This window comes from Ambystoma mexicanum, chromosome 2p (assembly GCF_040938575.1).
Source record: "Ambystoma mexicanum isolate Mex_15411 chromosome 2p, UKY_AmexF1_1, whole genome shotgun sequence".
In the NCBI taxonomy this organism is placed as follows: Eukaryota; Metazoa; Chordata; class Amphibia; order Caudata; family Ambystomatidae; genus Ambystoma; species Ambystoma mexicanum.
This window is the reverse complement of record NC_090923.1, coordinates 310,872,624-310,893,114: the sequence shown is the minus strand read 5'-3', so window position 1 is coordinate 310,893,114 and position 20,491 is coordinate 310,872,624. Positions and strand designations below refer to the sequence as shown.

Sequence of the window (20,491 nt, the reverse complement as noted above, 5' to 3'; positions counted from 1 at the left end):
CAGCACTGTATTCAAAATTAGATGTTAGCATGTGGAGTTCTAATGGTTGCTCACCCCCTAAAACCAAATACCACATCCCTAGGTTTTTTTCTAGTTAGCAAAGTGCATTCCAAATCGAATTCCAACAAGTTTTGCAAAAGGAGCTTAATTCCAACTTTAACAACTGTACAAACACATTAGGTCCTGCAATTCAATCTTTAATCATCTATGCAGTCTCTTGCATGGTCTCGAATGGTGTATGAGAACCTTATCTACGGGACTCCCCAGAAAATAGCCCTCACAATTAAAAGTGTCTCAGCGTCTAGCAGCACTAGTCCTGTCCATTAGAAATTGGCATCCAATACAAACTTGGTGACTCTTTAAGAATGTACAAACCTACCTATGGGGTTATCCGTCTTTAAACTCGGGACAAGGAATTCAATAGGGATTTCTACCTGGAGATCCCAAGATGCGACAGGATATAAAAAGCTTTAAACCATCATGTTTGTAATGTTCTCCAAGAATGTGGATCACTTTTCTTAGCTGTAACAAAATCATGTTCTTATCAAATTCCGGAAAGAACTCAAAACCTCCTTTTTAATGGACTCCTCAGGGGCAGGCTCACATATAGCCCATTCTGCAATTATATGGCATCACACAGAGCGACGAATGTTAAGGTTTTGATCCCATCACTCCATACCCCACTTCGATACTATATGCTAACCACCTTCTGGTGGATGACAATTGATGGCCTCTCTTCCCAGTTGCCTACCAACCTGTATTCTCACCTGCTCTTCAGTGTTGAGTTCAAAGCAGAAATGAAGAGGGGCCTACTTGTTTTAGGAGTTGAAGCTCTCCTGAAATCAGTTTGAAGAATATTGCATTAGTGAATTTACGGCCTTCATAACCTCCAAGGCAACAGCCCGACACATCACTTAATTGCGTCACTCCTCTATTCCTGACCAACGAAGGCTAATCAGAACTGTGCCCATGCAATCATCCCTATATTATGTTCACTTACATTTCAGAAGCATAGATGAACTGTGTTTTACAAACTCTGTCTAGGGAGTTCATCCATGCAGCACAGCCAGACTCGTTGACCAACCTTTGAGTAGTTGTCCTGTGCCTGCTATCGTCGCTAGTGTACTGATGTTAAGCATAGTAATATTCACTGGCTTTCAGTAAACGAATGTTTGCTTTAAAAAATGAAAACAGAAGAATGAAAAAAGATAATGAAGTTGCTTCACATTTTTCTTTATTACTGGTCTTCATAATTTCATGATTGTGACAAGATCCAGGCAACCGGGATTCCAAGTACAGTTTTAAATTACTGCTTCACTATTTTCTTTTTGTAAAACCTGCAAGATACAAATAAGAGTATTCGAGTGATATACCAGACTGAATATTTATAACCACATAAAAAATGTCAAACATTCAGAATACCACTATGAATATCACTAAGGATCATTTGCAATTTATAATTATGCTTTATGTAGAAAACCACAACGTGGTGGAGAAATGTGTAACCCAACAAGTTCCAATAATTCAAGTAATGATAACTTAAAATATTACAGCACTTAGAGTAGGTAGCAATACGGCTTAAACTGCTATATAAAGTTATCAGCATTATTATAAAATGAGATAATATTCCAGTGTGGCCCAATTACGACTCAATTTTTTCTGACAAAGTGAAAACTAATTTGATCATACACGATTAAGACTTGCACACCATAAAACAAGATAACACGGGTGTTCATACAAAAAATACCTTGACAACCACCAATGTTGAAAAAGTCGAAATCAAATGTATCTTCATATACCAAGAGTCAGGTAAGAAAAGACTCAATCGCTAAGACTGGGCAAACAAATTGAAATATAGATCTCGCTGTGGATCATAGCTGCGGACTGGAGACACTTTGGTGGCACCGTAGTGACCAGTTGCTAGAATTTGGCACATGTAAATGTATTTTGTCGAGTGATTTGTGAATAAAGCATTTGTACCTATGACTGTGGGTACACTTGGTGTGCTCTGTGGGGGGTATGCCGACTCATATAGGGGCATGACTTTGCCAGAGTCATTTGATGTGGTTTGAGGCTGAAAACATGTAATTGTCTGAGAGTTCTTCGGAGGTATCCTTTCTTAAATTGTGTGGTGCCTTTCCTCTACTTGGTAGAAAACGGGGGTTGCATTCATTAAGCAGATGTCCCACTTTTTTGCGAATTTGAGAACAGTGGTAGGGTTTGTGTTGAGTACTGTTGATGGGGGGAATTGGTATCGGAAGTATAAGGGATGTACATGTGTGTGGCTTGTGTGTATGTATGTCTTTCTTTTTTAGAGTATGCCTTGTGTTGTTAAAGAGGGAACCTGCTCTGTGTGCATGGAATGTTTGTAGTGACTCACATGGAGTCTTGAGCAAGTGAATGTTCCCTCATGTGTGTTCTGAGAGTGTCAGTTGAAGATGGGGTGACAGAGAGAGGGTCCGGTGGATGTTGTCCCTTAGCTATTTACCCGATCTTCCCATTTGTGTCATTGTCACCTGTACCTAAAACTGGAACCAAAGTCAAGATGTTTCCTGCTCCTACACCAGTCTGAGGGTCATCTGTGATCAAGACCTCGTTACAATATGTGGCAAGTGGAAAAAAAACCTGAGCGGCAATGGTGCTCAAAAGTTAACAACATGGGCTTGTCCCTGCACATTTTTTTCACATTCACTGCATCCTGATTGGTCACTGCACAGACCAAGTCTGCGGATACTTGCTAGACTATAAATAACAAACACTACTCCAGAGAAAGGGTAAATAGGTGGTGGTTAGGACGAGAACAGTTTGAAAGAAAAAGACTTTAGGAGCACATATTTAATGCTATATCAATATAGTAATTTGGTTCAGTAGAATAAAGAAATGGAAAAATAGACATAGAAAGATTTGCAGATAGAGTTGTTGGGGAAAGTTGAAGGATCACAACACAAAAGACAGATTTGTTAAAACTGAATGTATTTGGGGAAAATGACATTTGACGGCTATCAGGCCACCACTGTGTGAGGGAATATAAGCTTGTGTGGAAACAATTGAACAGCAAACTCATTTTGTTGTAAAGAAAGACCTTCAATGTTGGGCAGGATTGGTTCCTATATTGGAATATACCCCAGTCAGACAGGCATTGGAACACTAATTGGAAATATGTTATACCAGAATGAAAGGGTTTTGTGACGAAACAGAGCTAGAGCCAGAGAGAGAGAGAGAGAGAGAGAAAGAAAGAGAGAGAGAGAGAGAGAGAGAGCTAAAACCAGAGAGAAGGAGGGAGGAGGAGAGTTAAAGATGGAGAGGTTCACACAGCTAAAAGGATTAGTTTATCTTGTTGGATAGCAAAGCATTTTGCCACAAATGTATTTGTAAAGAAAGACACTTTCCAAATATGTATGTCAGGGGTTTGCAATGGAAAACGACTTGAAAAAGACCAATCTGAAAGTTTAATTTAAATGGTGACATTTGACTTGTTGTTTCCAATTAAATTGACATTTAAAATGTGTGTTGTGTCAAGCCATGCTCCACTTTCAAAGCTTTGGTCTGCCTAGTCGCAAACTAAATCTTTGAGACATTTCTCTGGTAAGCAACATATTAATAATATCTATTTCCTATACAGCACTACACACCCATGGGTCTCAAGAGTGCAGAAATATCAGTTGACATTATTATCCCACAGAGTGGCACTCAATTTATCGACCTTGGATGGATGAAAGTGAGTGGACATTGGGGGGATTCAAAACCTGTGACAGCAAGATGCACATAGATATCAGTGCCAAGCACTCAGCTTGCTGTGCTACCTTCCTGGCTATAGACCCGTTAGCCCACACAAGGTCCTGCCTGGCAACCTTTCTATGGTTAATGGAAGGTAGGGAGCTGGTGTGAGGAATATTGTGGCCAAAGATGCAGATGCACACTGTGTGGATGCCCAAATTGTGCATGGTACTTTAAAGGGGCAACCATAAGTAGCAAGCCATCTGTTAGTATCAATAGCATTGTATTCCTGAGTGTTAGCATCCATTACACCAAATGATTGATTTGATTTTTGGATTTGTATCACGCAAAACACTAGAACAGTGTACCAAGCAGAATGCACTGCATCTGGGCAGAGCTGTTGTAGAGCAGAACAAATAATTGAAGTCAGAATTGATGATGAAAATGTAAGTAAAAGACAACTTTTCAAGTTCCTATGGCGAGGTACAAAGAATTGTATTTAGGCCGGAATGCTAGGGTTGAGCGGTATCTCAAGCCATGTGCGGTATTATGATATATTCAGGCAGTGGGCAGAATTAAAAAATTATGAACAGTGAATTACATTTAGGTTGGATGTCTGGGTTGTCACCAATCTTATCTTTGTTATGGAACACGGAAACAAATTGTGTAAGCAATACTTCTGCGATGCACTCCAAACAGTCTGGGAAGTGCTGCAATTGTCCCTGTTTGTTATATTATACAAAAATAAATGTTCTTGTTAACAATAAGTAAGGAACTACAATGAACTACAACATTTCTGTCAAAGTTGGATATGAGGGATTGAAGGTTATTTAGCAACTAGCCGTAGTGCGATAAGAAAGCAACTTGCAACTGGGCGACAGGTTTAGGCAATTTACTGCCAACCTTGCTTTAGACATAAACAAGTAACTTGCTCCTGCTAAATGCTGATAGTAAGGCATGACCTAAGCAGCATCTTGCTGATAGTGAGACAAGACGCTCTGATACTATAAAAAGGCTGGCTTCGGGAGGCTTAGAGAAGCTGTTCTGATGGAGCTGAAAGAGACATGAAGCAGAAAGAAGCTGAGAGAACCATCCATTGAGAAGCACGGCAGCCACTCTTTCCCATGATGATGGGAAGGTGGGAGTCCCTCTTTTTTCCTTGCCAGGTTTTTGAAGCCACTAATTTGGATTTCAGGCATTGAGTCTCCAAAAGACTCTGCCCATTCGCTTTTGAAAAGTAGTATTATTTTTAATGGAGCTGTATGTTGTCTAAGGCACTCAGCTCACCACCTATTCACACTTCACTGTTTGACACCATGGTCAACTCCACTTAACACTGAATCCTTTAAAATCATCTTTGCCTATTTTTTCTGCTTTTTGCTGTCCATGGTGATTCTGATAGGTGGTTTTTTGATAAAATATTCTGGGATTTCTTTCTTGGATTGGTGCAGACCACAGGCAACCAGGCATCCTGCCTCCACCTCTCTTCTCCCTACCTTCTAAAGATAGTAGTTAGTATGAGAACCTGTTTACCCATCTTTAAATGTTTTACCCATCTTTAATATCACATTGGGAAAGAGGAGAGGTATTGAGGGGGCAGGTCATTCTATGAGGTTGCCTAGCGAGATCTATTGAGGTAGGCAGTTACTATTGACATGGCTATCATGCTTCTGAAATTATTGATTTGTCTTGAGTAGACCTAGAGGCAAAGACAATGAAAGCTGCATATTCATTAATAACATTTCGCATATTAAGTGTGTTCTGTGTAGTGACTATAATGATAGTAATGTTTCTTTATTACTTATTTCTCATAATAAACATATTTACACTACACACAAGAGTGTAAGGGCATTCATTGAGTGCTCATTACTGACAATCTTGTCAGAAGCATTTGAACATGAGCATAATGTGTGGGGCATCTATTTGAAAGTACTGTGCATTGATATGTTATATATCATGCATGTCATTAATACACACGCAAAGGTGTAGAGGAAGATCCAGAAGCTGTGCCCCATGATGCCTATATGTTGGGAACCAGAAATTGCAACACATGCAGTACCAGTGAGGATGCCTGTACCGCAAAGAGTTCTTGAAACAAGGTATCCATTGAGAAAGCCCTATGCGCAATATGAAAGAAATGATGGTCTTCTGGATAAAGTCCCGGAAGAAGTGCGAAATTGGATGAGAAAAAGGATTGGTGACTTCATGCGGAGCAGAACTGATGCACCCAGAAGGGATACAAAGGACAAAAGAACAAACATTCTATAAGATCTGAAGAGGAGGTATTGTTAAGCAACATTTTGGAATCAAAATGAAGGTGCCCGTGCGAAGAAACCGAGAAAATGCAAAGTCATTTTACACTTGTACAGATGCTAACGTAAGTAGATGAAATAATCCTGAGGTGGCTATGTAGTGAATAGATTACGGCATTGCACCAGTGTACATACATAGGCATATATAGAATCTGGATTTTCCATGATGTACTTTAGTAAGTTTAAAACCCTGTGACTGAAAAGGGCTCGAGTGTGGTGTAGTTGTAAAATAGGTAATGGCGAAGTAGAAATGAAGAAAGACTGGCTGGCCCAGCACCAAGAGTCAAGGCCACCATGAGCCTGGTTGTCTGTCAAAGAAGTTACATGAACGTGAGAACGAAACAAACTTCTGTTTGAGGTGGGATGAAAAAACAATGAAGGAGTCAAATGTTCATCATTTACTAGTATTCTATGCAACAAAGAGCTTGAAAACGTCTCCAGTCACGTGGTCAGATCAAAATAGACTTTGGGTCGAGCTACACTGAAACTAGAAGATAAGACTATGGCATACACCCTTTTATTTTCAGGCACAGAATTTCTGCAAGGCCAAGTTCAAAGCCTAATTGGATGGCAGACCGTAAAAGTGATGATCAATGTTGAGCTAATTGGGTGGGGAGGTATGACCATGCTGCTATTAACTGGAATATTCTAGAAGGGTACAAGCTTGCCAACCAATTGTAGAGGCCCACGTATTAAAGAGCCCTATAGTTCATATTACCAATGAATCGTCGTGTATTTTGTGACAATGAAGATGATTTGGACATGAGGAGGGCTTAGTTGTCCACCTGATATTAGAGACCCAATCACAAACCCTGTCAGTATGGAAAGTATACCTAGATGTTCCCTGTAAGCCTATCACATCCCCAAGTAGGTTTTTGTAGTTTGCCACATAGTGTGATGCCAAAGATGACACATTTTTGCTACAAAAGTAATGTTTTTTATGTGATGCATTGAGATTGTGCTCTGCAACGTCTGATGATGTTGTTTGTAACTCCGATTTAGATCATTGCAAATAAAACCGTACCAAGTTTTGCGAACTTCCTGAGTCGGTTTAATTATTGATGTATGAGTAAGTTCTGCATTCCCATCCATCTCTAAGTATTGCTAACTCATCTTAAAGGACCCCAGGTCCCGGGGTTCAAAGGCGAAACTGGAAGGCTTGAGCAGTGGACCATCAATAACATATGTGACAATAACAAGCCTCTCCTGTGCTGATGGCCGAGTAGCCATCCGCATGGGGTTGTTGCCTTCTCTCTTTACTTATGCACAGCCACAGGCATATGCTTTTCCCTACTTCTACCACAGGCCCTGCAGGTGGAGTCTTGAACACTCCCATAAGGTTGGAGGGAAGGTTCTGCAAGGTAGCGATGATTAAAATCACTTCATTTTTGCCGTCCCTTGCAGGGCTCAACTGCTTAAACAATCCTACACCGTAAAATAATCTCCCTACTTAGCTACTGAAGAGGGGCTAAGGTGGATGCTACAGTCCTGGTGATACAAAGGATAAACATAAAAATCCACTCTAGTGAAGAGTAGGGTATAGAATAAACAAATATCTAACAGCACACTGTAGTGAAGAACAGGTTGCCTTTAAAAGGAAGTACTCTTAACAGCTATCTAGCTAAGAGATAGTAGAGAGGCTAACCCACATGTTGATGTCCCTCTACCTGTAGCTTACCTCCAAGTGGTAACCAGGTGGTTACAGGGAGGTGGTGTTAGAGATGTCAACACCAACTTTATAGTGGAAGTGTCTGTACCTGGAGGATTGCCACAGGAAACCCGGTTTACATATACGAACACACCTGGCATGATGCCAGGGGATAGGGTTGAAACCCTACACACCAGAAGGGATGTAGACCAAACACAGTACACAACATAAAGGTATCCAGAGTTAGTTTTGCAGCAGGTAGACCAACAGAACAGGTTCCAAGGGGGTTTGACATATCCCACTACCAGGGATAGACATGACCCTTTTCTATAGAGGGGTAAACCTTAGAACACATCCTTAGGTTCAACCTAAATAAGCAGGCAAATAAACCATATATCAGGGAAGGCTATGAACTCCTGAAGAGACATTTTGACACAGTCTGTGCTCAAGCTGTAGAATATACAGCTTTGGAAGCTACACCAGCAGCACTCAGACCAGTAACAGCAGGGGATGAAGGAATAGTTGTATTCCAAACCTTCAGCCTTTTTAGGTACCTTCCCTACAAGGCAGGTGGACACCCATAGAAAGTATTCCACTAAATTGAGCCAGCTAGAGACAGCCTACCCTCGAGTCACTCCTCGGCAGAGGCAGAGGGCGCTAGCAATCATAATTACAACAGGTTATAAGCAGCCACTCATGGAACACTGATAGTTGGGTTTCAGTGTATAGTTGGTTTTACTGTCATTTAATGGGGACCTTTACAACACTAACCTCAATTTTGGAAGAGATACTGAACTGAAGGGAGCAGAAGCAGCAATGAGTTTAGGACTGGCAATAGCTGGGGGCAATTATCTCATGGTAGAGGGAGTACTCATGAGTCAGTGAGACTTGAAGTCTTCAGGCACCTAGCTGTGCTGCACAGTGATCAGGAAAGGAAACTCCAGTTTGGTCACATGGTGACAGCTGCTTCCAAGTCCCTGGGTAAAGATCACCCCAGTAGACGACCCAGAGACGGGCCAAGGAAGGAATCGGGTGAGAAAAGGCACACTAAAACCTACTAGCAATATTGGTATCAGACAGGCTCCAGGCAGAAACACCTTCCCAGCTAAAGGCAGAAAAGGAAGGACATGGGCTTCCAGTATGCCCCCGATTGAAGGAGAAAGGGAGGCCTTTCATAGTAGAACAGTATCTGTGCAAAGAGACAGTACAAGCCCCAGCCAAGTATCTGGCTGGGGTAGAAGCCCTATAAGGACAGGAGTGGCGAGACTAGTACGTATCATTTAAGAGATAGGGCATAGTTAGGCAACCACAAAGATACAGAGATTAAAACTATACTTCTCCTTCACAGAAAGAAAAGAAACAGGCTTGGCACCCAAGGGATAGCAGAAGCCTGCCAAGAGGGATGAGAAGAAAGGAGAACAGAATCAATCTGTAGCTTTAAGAGTGGACAATGGCAAACGCTATGAACTAGAACTCACAGGATAATACCCGTGACTAAATAGTGATAGGATTTTGGCGCACAAGTCTCCATATTCAAAGAAAGGCACGAGAAACTTTAACAACATATTCCTACTGATGAAACAGTAAATGTTAGTACTCCTACAGGAGAAGTGGTTGAGGCAAATGAAGTGTACATAGTTTCCATACATCTTGAAGGGGACAATCCAAAGGAAATAGAGGCCCTATTTTGGTCTAAACTGCATATAACACAAGATGGCCTTTTAGCAGAGCACTATTGGCCCAGGCTATATGTTAGGTAAAGCCCAAGGAGGAAGGGGGAGAAGTAATTAAACCAGCTTTTTCCAAGGAAGTTGAGGAACACGTAGTTAACACTTATGCACCCTCGTGTGCTGTTTTACGCACAGTTATTCAAGAATCATGTAGGACATGACACAGATTTCCCTGCACATAAAATACCAGTGCTTGCAAAACCAAAGCCTCAGAGACAATATCCACTCGAGCACAGTGTTCGGAATCGGCATCAGCGAGCAGGATTCCCACTCGCTGCCAGCCAAACTCACCTGTTGCCATGCAGGCTGGGGGCACGGTGATGCAGGTCTCTCCTCCTGTAGGAGACATCGTCTGCATTCAGTGGGATGCATGCGGACACATTGAGGTCCTTTCCTCTAAGCCACTGATGCACGTCACGCAAATCTGATGGCAGTCACAGCAGCCGCTGCATAAAATGAGAGCCAGTGCTTACAGTTGCTGTTCTCTGAATGGTCCATTTAGTATATGGTCCGTTATGGAACATTATGTTCCTCAAGTCATTTTGACCTATTTTTGAAACCTTGGGTTATTTAGCGCCTAGTTGTTTAGGGTTTGTTTTGGTTTGTCTTCTACCAAGACCACACGTTCAATTCAGCAGATTAGGTTCCAGGTTGGGTGCACTCTACCAGCAGGTAAGCCCCTGTTTAGGGTGATTCCAGCAATAGCTTATGTACCTTTGGTATACAATTTAAGGATCTGTTTCTGTCCACTTGCCACTCCTATGCCCATATTGATTGTCCTAAGGAAGGGGAGTGTCAGGTAGCACTCCTATCTCCTTGGAAAGGCTTACGCAGTTTATTCATCCTATATTGAATGGCTGGCCATTCCTTGAGGGTAGGGGTTTGAAGAGGGGACTTCCAGGAAAGATGACCAGCAGCCAGAGATCACAGTAAGTCTTTTACTTTTTACAGGACACAAATCAGGAATACGAAGGATTCACAGGTAGGTACAATACAATAGGAAACATCCACCAGTCCCCATCTCTGTTCAGTCACTCTCCTAAATGACACTCACAGAACACAGCATTCTAAGACTCAAGCACGCTCCACATTCCAGCCATACAAGGGAAGCAGGAACCAGAGAACACACAAGTAAACCATGTTACACACCTTCCCCTCTGTAACAAACCAAGATGCGCTCACCAGAGGAGACCAACAACAGCAAAAGGTATAAAATCCAACTTTGGGGCAAACATACAAAATAACCCTAAAACAAAGCTAAGTTTCCCTCCAAAGCCATTCTATCTCCTCACCCACAGATTGGGCAAACTACGCCAACAGAAACCCACGCCGTCCTCACCGAGTGGGACAACTCATATTCACTGCCCGCTCCTCCTTTCTGCTGAGTGAAGGAGCGACACCCATGAACAAATTCTGCACTGCATTGTTGTCTCGCCCAATGGGCTCCAAGCCCCCAAACTGAACTCCTCTTCACACCACAAGAAACCAAATCAACTCCCAGGTGAAAATTGCCCCTAGAGCCAGTGAAACTCTACCCAGAACTAAATTCAAACAGGCTAACTGCCATACATGAACTGCAATACCAGATGTAAATACAAACTGCAAAAACTAACAACCTCCAACCTACACAGGGCGAAAGGAACAAATTGCCTAAGGATCCGAAGACTGCCCCCCATCCTAGGTACCAGGCGTCCATCACAGCTACATCATAGTGCAAGGAACCCTCCCTTGTCATCTCAGAATTAATGGCAGAGGTCCCAGACCCTGAGTGCCGGGTGTCCCACTCCCCGGGTGTCCCGTGGTCAGGCCCAGATCCCAAAGAGACCAACACCACACAACATTCCTCAGGCAGGTCAGGCCCACGGGTGGACACTGCACTGGAAATCAGGACACAAACAGGATTGGGCCACCTCAAACCCAGCATACGGTTCGCTACGCTATATGCAGTTTTTACAAACATAAAAAAACACACAAAATTACATCTCACACTTAAGATGAAACCAGAACATAAGCAGGTATGCAAATGGAAGACTACCTTAAAAAGTCCATAGCCAACTCATAAGAGATAACCTTTGAGTCCATAACTTTGTAAATAACTCAGATGAACTAGTGAGGAAAACACATCAACACAAGAAAATACTTTGCAATGACATTTAAATGCTCCGAACTTAAATGACAGAAGCCACGCTGCAACACATTTAGGGCTGCGATGCCCTACGTGGCTCAGTAACTCACCCTGGCTGGGCTGACTCAAAGTCAGCAGCCAGGGTGCTGAACTGGGTGTTGCGGGGCCTGGCGCCTGTGCTGCCATGCTAGCAGCAGAACTTACAGGTGCCGCGGCGCAGAAAATCGCTTTCCGGCTTTGTGTTCGTGCGACACACAGACAGGAACTAGGAAGCTCATTCAGCTTGCTGGTTTCTGTCTGGTGATGCGTAAGTGCAAAGAGGTTAGGTTGGTGTAACATGTGACGTGGCCCGGGCGGCATTTGAAAGCAGAGCATAGGTACTTTAAAAAAAAAACTTTTTAAATTATGTTTGTGTATGTTTGTTGGGGGGCTGGGCTGCTGGCTGACCCTAGTGAGGACGGGTGTCATATTTGGAAAATGTGAGCAGAGCTCATAGTACACATTAAGGCCCCAGGTATGAAGACACACTAACAATAACAATAACAAATGGTGCATTCTCTGCTCTGCAACGCCTCTAAAATTAGTCTTGCCACTTTTCAGATGCTACTAAAGCACCACCATTCTAATTTCAAAACGAAGTTTGCGGAAGGTGCGCCTTGCCCAAGTAGAGTGGAAAGAGTCAAGCTGAGAAAATCTGTGACCCAAAACTGTCATACTCTGCAAATTCTGTGAAATGAAGCTGAGTGCTACACGACTTCCAAACATGGTGAACTTTTGTTAAGTAGTTTTTGCTTGTGGTGCGCAGAAGGAACCGTATGGGATTTTGTGGTAAAAGCACACTTTTAGGAGCCCTGTATAACTTTTCCCCCTGCCGCCAAACATAATCTTCACCAAACTGGAAAAAAGTATTTCAAGTTTTCCAGACACTTTTTCTGGACGGTTTGGTGCAAATTAGTAAAATGGGTGTCATGGTTCTGGTTTCAGGCCACCAAAAACTGCTTCACTTTCCAAACTAAGCAGGGGAGTATCCAGCATTGTAAGAGTGTGTATGGGGAGGGGTTTGTGAGCAACGAAAGGCAGTGTGTGGAATTCAACATGTTTTCATTGGTGCCCCTAAACCGCCCACCCCTTCCCCTATCTACTTTAGTGGAAGATGGCATTTTAGCACACAACAAAAAAAATAAAACTGCAGATCATTCCAGATGCAGGAAACTCATCTATTAGAACTATTTTCAGGCCCTCTGAGGCAAAATACATGCAAACTTCCTAATTATTATATGGATTGCACCAACAGAAGCGAGTTCACAGAAAAGGACATTGCAAGACGCATCATCAGTCTTTGAAACTTGGAGGCACCATGGAAGTGACTTTAGAATAATTTGCCATAAATAAGCCAGGTGACAAATAGTTTTGTGGTGCAAAATACCTAAATTGCACTATTGTTATATGTGGAGAAATCCTATAGTCATTAGGCTTTTCCGTTACAATACCATGATACATTAACATAAGCTTTGAAGTGAATCAGAGTCACTTGCAGAGCTGCAGATAAGGGACAATGGGGGGGTCATTATGACCGTGGCAGTAGCCATGCCGGTAAATACCGGAAACTCTGCTGCCGGAGTCATGAATTTACCGGCACCAGGCAATGGGGACTTACCGGGGCATTACAGACCTGGCGGACCCGGTACATCCCCATTGCCAAGTGCCGGTAATTATTAGTCCCCATTCCCATTGAGTCCCATTGGACTCAATGGGAATGGGGAGGCCGGACACACCGGCACCATACATGAATGGTGCTGGTGCATCCGCCAAGGTCTGCTCGCAGGTGCCGGTCTGCCCACCAGGTCAGACCTAGCGGCCGGAAAGGCACCGCTTAGTAGAACTCGTAGTTTGCCGGTCCGGTAACAACAGTCCCGGTAGCTACCGGCACCGTTGTTACCGGACGGGCAAACTTGTAATGAGGCCCAATGTGATTAAATGATTTGCTCAGGATCACACACTTGGTTAAAGGGTGAAACTGGGATGTGGACAATTTAAGTGACAGCGCACATCTTCCAGGTTTAGTTGATATAGATATTTATTAAGGTTTTGCTTTGCATTTCATGTTCGGTAATTATTTATAGCAATGCCTTGGAAGCAAACCACATTACATAATATAATTTTGCATACCAAGTAACTTTGGGTCTCACCCTAAGTTAACAGGGGACTCCAGACGTGTACCCCTTGCTCACTGATCTTAGAGAGACACAGCTTCACCTCACTGATGATGCCCAACAAGGTTGAAACACATGTATGTGGTTGCTGTGGTACTCTTGTTCAGAGGTGAATTGCCTAGAATTTCGGTGCTGGACTGCCCCTTGCCAGGATAAAGACTGATATGTGGGGAAATGTATTCTCTGTCAAATGAACAGTGAGCTAAAGACTTGGTTGAGACTCTCCCAGGGGCCATCCACCCAAGAACAAGTCAATGGGCTGTGTTTGTGCTGGTAGAGTTTCCCCAGACCCCCGCCCTGTTTTGCACATTACATAATAAACTAGCCTTTTCTAGTAAACTAACCATACACTATATACATTGTCATAGAAATATGTTGAGCAATGGGAGTATGTCTTTAGTTTTATTCTCCCCATTCTGCATGCAGTCACAATAGCATCATGTAGATTAATGTTAGCCTAACAAATCCCCCTTTTGTTTTAAAGCCGTAGTCATTATTTCATAAAGCATGCAACATTATGCACCCTTCTCACTTCTGATCACTCCCTCCCGTTCACATTTCTAAAGGGACAAAAGTCCCTGCTAATAGTACCCCCCTCCCTCCCATCAGTGCCTAATGCCTCACATTGTAATGCTCTGCTATTACAGAGCAACGTGAGGTCCCTCTGCTGCCCGAGCTCCTTGGGACATTTTCCTGGAAGTGGGACACCTCTACCATTCGGAACGGGTAAGGTGTCCTGCTGCCAGGACAAGGAGCGTGCTGAGCAGGAATTGCTCAGCCCACATTGTCCTGCCAGCGGGATACCTTTGCCGTTGGGCGCCCTCTTTGAGGTGCCAAATGGGAGAGGTGTCCCAATGACAAATGTCCCGGTCTGGCTCTTAAAAAAGCCACAGGGGGCAGCTTGCCCCCCTGCCTCTCCCACTCGGTACTCCACTGCTTGGAGCTATTTGAACACATGAAAACATACCTTAATTTTAAACATTCAAAGTCTTGTAGAAAAAATCTATCAGCACGTACACATATAAGGTGCTGTGCAGAACCTGATTATGGAGATGTATGGCAATGTCAAATTGATACCAAGTATACATGGTCACCCATTGCACTGCATTAGCCGATGGCTTCTGCCTTTGAATGAAAGGAAAAATCAAGGGAAATGGATTTCTGACATTGCAATGAATCTGTTCCTTTCAGCCACAGCTTTATAGTTCAGCTAGGTCAAGTCACCTTACCGCAACATTTCAGGGATCAGGGGGTGATAAAGTCGGGTCTGCTCAATGGACGTTACGCCACTGTTTCCATGGGTTATTGTATATGTACATATACATGTTGTGTGTACACAGTGTATGTCAATGGATGTGCTGGGTGCATTTGTGTGCGAGTGAGAGTGTATGCAAGCATATGTGTGTTGCCCCTTGTGTCTGAATGAATGATAAATAATGGATTGTTTGTATGTTGTGTCACTGGGTGAATGGTAGGCCGGCTGAAGATGTGTGGGGGCCCAATAGAATTTTTAAAATATGCCACCAGTCTTACGAAAGTTATAACAGAGCGTCAGCAATGGACTCTTGTGGTGTATTAGTCTAGTGTTCTCCCTCGGGGATTTAGGTTGTTTGACCGAGGTACAAAATCACGGCGGAATTGACCATGGTCATTTTCACTGCAAATACGTTTTTACCTCGGTACAAAAAACCAAACCCATGTCCCCCCCAAACCGCCAGTACACCCATTAACCCCCTCTACCCTACTTATCTGTTCTCCATCCACCGCCTCTCCTGTACCCTGCAGCATCAGATCATCCATCTAACGCAGGTCAGAGCTGATGCTGTAGGGTCCTATTTTCTTTTTTTTGTGGGGGTTGGGTCCCCTGCCACCAATGCTGAAGACACACCTGCAACCGCCAAAACCAAAAATACCAAACATGGAGCGCGGGGGAAACCCCTGCAACCCCAGCTCTTCATGTTTGGTAGCTTTGAATTAATGGTGGAGACCGAATTCAGTCAAATCTACCATTCAACCAAATTTTTTCGAACAATTTGGCAGAAACGATCCCTAAGAGGCACCATCCAACCCACTCCTGTCCCCTCCAACATTTTCAGCAAAGTTACTCCACTGGCAAAAAACCCTAAGCTCCCTCCAATGGACAGAAGCCTCATATCTTGTGATGCGATAGGGACACAAAATGAAATCTTCAAAACAGTAACTCTTTTCTCTGTCAGTCCAAGAGTTTTCCGCATCTCCATGCACTTGGCCTACTTACTGCACTGAATATTTGACTGGGCCATTCTGCAAGGTGTGACTAAAATAATGAGCCAGCTGAAATTGCTTCACCTTTACAGCGCCAGCTCCATCGGATAGGTGCTGCCTCTTCGGATTGCTGTGGTGACGCTCATACTTTCGAGCAGCCGACAACAGCGCCGTAGAATCCCCCGATGTCAGGAGCTCTCTCTTCCTCCTTACATGTCTCAGCTGCACGCAGTCATCATTGTTAGAAAGAACTCTGTTGCGTGCAGAGCTCCTGCTGTACCAGCGCACCGCAGAGCATCTGCCCCTTGGACACCACGCAGTGGGGCACAGCAGCACAACTCTCAGGAACCTCCTGACATTAAGTCCCATCTGCTAATTCAGGACCCCTCTCCGCACCGTAGGTCCCATAACTGTGCTTCTTCTCAGCCCACTTACTGCTGATCCTCCCGACAGCGGATTGAAGCTTGCCATAGCCGCTCACCAGGCCAACAAGTCTTCCAACTGTCCCTTGCAGCCCGCACTTACTCGCTCTCTTTTAATCTGAACTTTGCACATCTCTGCAGTTTGACAGCACCTCGCCAGTTAATGAAATTCCCTGATGGCCCTTCACCATCCTGTCACTGGTTGAGCAGCTCCACACCTTATTCACATATACTCACCGGGTTGGATAATAGTTTACTCACGGCCCCTTGCCACGATGTTATTTAAGACGATTGTGCCTTCCAACCCGTCCTCTTAGCCACTTGCACCATGCAGACCTGTACTATTTTACAGCTTTTGATGTGCACGGCCCCTCACAGTACATTGACTATTGCAGCTACAACTTGCAGTTTGGGCACTGCCTTCTTTTGTTGTCCACTTCAGCCCCTGGAACTTGGAGATCCGACTGCCACCAATGCCAGCTCCTCGGAAGTGCGCTTTTATTAACTACCTGCCCTTTGCAGGTGTGCTGCCACCCCAGCTGCCCTCTATCTCAGCAACGCTTTCTGATGCACAACTTTGTACTCTGGGGGCCAGCTCTTTTCGAAGGGGTCGGGGGCGTTGGATGTTCCTCTACTTCCCAAAGTCACAGTACCTTAGCAGCAGGTTGCTCAGCTCTGCTTCTTTTATTTTTTTTCTTTAGGCTTGTTCCATGGGCTGTTCAAGAATCCTCGTCACCATTTCAGGAGGTGGGCCTTCCAGGAGAGAGGACTAGGAGCCAGAGATCACGGTAAATCTTTTACTAGTTACAGGACACACATCAGTAATACGCAGGATTCACAGGTAGGTACAATACAATAGGAAACATCCACCAGCCCCCATCTCTGTTCAGTCACTCTCTCAACTGATACTCACAGAATCCCTAGCACACAGCATTCTAAGACTGTCAAGCACACTCCACATTCCAAACACCCGACATACATGGGAAACAGGAACCAGGGACCACAGTTACAACACAGTGCTTATTTCTTCCATGGTTCCTGAGGATCTCTGCTCTGTATGTGTCCTGGTTCCAGATTTTTTCTACCTCCTAAGCCATGGAAACACTGCTCAAAGAGATAGCTGCCTCAGTACTTGAACTCCAAACAGAGATGGTTACCTCGCGGCAAGAAAAGGCAATGCTGTACCAGTCCATGACTGCCTTAGAGGGGAAGGTAGAACAGTTGGCGAAGACCAAGCCTCCTCCCAGTAACCCTTGGGGGGGTTGGGGAATGCTAGTCCTACTACTAGTGCCCCGGCCCATTCAGATTCATGTCCCATATTGACTCCTGCTACCTTGCCACGACCAAATGCCAATGCAAGGCATTCCACCCCCTCCCAAGCCCTCCAAATGTGGGGGAGAACCTAGGGAATTTAGGTCTTTCATGAATCAATGTAGGACCAATTACACAAATCACCCCCAGATTTATGCAGCAGATCGGGGCAAGGAGTCCTTCCTATTGTTTAACCTTGAAAAGACAGCACTGGCTTGGGCTACACCGTATGTAGATGGTAATAGTCTTTACCACAAGATTATACGGGGTTCCTAGAAGCATTTAGGACTATGTTTGACCGCAAGTATGCAGGGCAATCCATTCGTAATGAATTGGATATCCGACAAGGAAGTCGTGATCTCTTCACCTATATAGCCGATTTTAAAGGATTAGTAGCCCAAACCAATTCGCCTGGTGATGCACAGCTGACTATCAGTTACAAAGGATTAAAGGAAGACCTTAAGGACTCCTTAAATCAGATAGTGGCTCCTCCTGACACCCTAACAGAATACATAGCCCTTGTCATTAGTGTGGATGAAAGATGGGATGAAAGAAGAAGATTAGAACCTCAGAGACCCTGTCCCTGGTGGGAAAGGAGGTCCCTTCTCCAATGACCGAGAACCCATGCAGTTAGGGAGCACTTGCAGACATATCGAGTCTGAAGAATGGTGGCAGCGACCATGTTTGCACCTTTGTTTCTATTGTGGTCATCCAGGCCATTCAGTAGAGTTTTCCCAAAAAAACATGTATTCCTCAGGGAAATTCCAGCGCTTGCCCTCAATAGGGAACCAGTTGGCAAGTCTTCCCCTTCTAGTTTCTCCCATGATGTCATGTTCAGTTATGCCCACACAATCCCCTCATTAGTTTTGGCTATTAGGTGGTGCTGAAAATGCTACCTTTAAGCTGAAACTATGGTCATTAACGTAAGAGCTTCAAATAGGGGCTTTGAATGAGAGTCTCTAATGCTTTTCAATGCAGAGGACATACGAGGTTGCATTTGTGTTTGGCTATGTGTCCTATCCATTTATTGCCCATCTCTAAGTGAAATCTATATGATTTCCCTCTCATTCCCACCCATCTCAGCTCAAACCACACACCTTTTTGCACTCTTTGGCTGCATTGTATTATGTGCTGAATTTGTCAGCCATTTTTACTTCCAAATTGGCGGACGCCATATTATGTTAAGAAAATGTTATTGATGCTTGAAAACATATTTACTACAGCTTTGAAAGTATGTTACACATTTTAATGAATTTTGTATTTAAAATAAACAATTAATGTAATAGGTACGTTTTGGTCTACAATGTCTTTCAAAATGTTCATATAGTGATTTGTGGGGTGTTGGTGCAGTGTTTTTGATGTAAGCAGCACCTGACTGGCTGTGCAGTGAGTGATGTCAGTATGATGTAGGTGGTTCTCCGGTCTGTGTGTGTTTACCCAGGGCAGCCTTTTTCTTTCAGCATCTGACAATATGCAAGGATGTTGATTTTGTTATATGGTGCGTGCACTCACTCTTGCTGTGCGCGAGGATGGAATTCTAAAGAAATGTTAGCTATTGCAGGGGTGAGTGGAACATGACCCAGCCATGGAAATACTGTTCCTGAAAGGCAACAGCAACTCTATGGCAAACCCGTGTGGAAGACCTGGCCGCAATGCACAATGGGATAGGCTCGCCTGGTCCGTCCTCTTAGCTATCAGGTGATTCGAGAATTTAGTCCCCTTCAATTACATTCCCTTCATCAGTTGTTCCACCTGACCTGCAGCTGAGCTGTAGCCAATCAAGTTTTGCTCATGTCCACACGCCTGGGGCTTCGTGCACACTGAGCGGCCCCAGGAGATGCCAGCTCTTGGGAGAGGCTGCGGGGCGACGAGACCGAGCCTCGTATGAGTTCCGACGAGCAGCTGCAGTAGTGTCTGGGCAAAGACCAGGATGCTGAGACAGGCGCAGACCATTGCTATTAAAAGAAATACACACACGCCTGCATATAATGGTTAACCGTGAGACGAGCCAGTGCTGCAGGCATACTAAGTGTCTTATTTCTGAAAGCAAATCAAATTTGCACAGGAGCAATGTAATGTGCTCAATTCTCCATGCATTTATATCAACACATCTATTTTCACATAATATGTTATGAGCTCCTTTGTTTGTTGAGCCGAGCAAAGTTATGCTATGCTATGCTTAATGCTCAGACTCATGCTGGCCTAATCCGCAGGGAACGTCAGCATGGGGGCAGTCGTTCTACTTACTCCCATTAGTAGAAAGTCGGGAAATGATGTGTGCTAAAGTGGGTTCCCCACCTGTGTCCCGATGCCTCTCAATCAGTGGCCTGAATTTCCATTTTTCTTGCTTTCATTCACTGGTCACCCTGTTAGACAAGCATTGCGATGGATTTAATCTAGAAACAATGACAGCGTCGTTTCCCTTTAGAAACTTATTACCATTGAGAGCGAAGTATCTTTGCCGACGGGCTTGGACAAACCCATATTCTCCTCCCCAAAAAGATTAGCTATATTGGTGATATTCTTAGCACTCATTAACAATAGGCTTTTATCGAGAGATATATTATATAAGAAGAAAGTTAGGATTGCAGTTTTAATGTATGTTTTAAGCACTGTGGAGATTAGCAGACCGAGTGATCAGGTGGATGAGTTTTAGGATTCTGGCCTTTTTTATTGGCTTAGTAGCTGGGCTGGGGGGCATCTGTGCTCTTCAGCCTGGCACACCCTGGTCAACGCTGGTATCTGAAGGAATATAGCAGACATATGCTG

General features: G+C 44.0%; 1 protein-coding gene across 3 annotated transcripts in view; it reads right to left on the bottom strand.

The window, feature by feature from the left end:
* Positions 1–1,217: 1,217 nt before the first annotated feature.
* Positions 1,218–20,491, bottom strand: part of TMEM40 (transmembrane protein 40) — a 413,366-nt gene continuing 394,092 nt past the window's right edge. For all 3 annotated transcript variants that reach the window (XM_069643616.1, XM_069643619.1, XM_069643617.1), the window contains one exon: positions 1,218–1,337. In XM_069643616.1, coding sequence (XP_069499717.1) covers positions 1,318–1,337 — 20 coding nt within the window. In that variant the 3' untranslated portion in view covers positions 1,218–1,317. The remainder of the gene's footprint in view (positions 1,338–20,491) is intronic.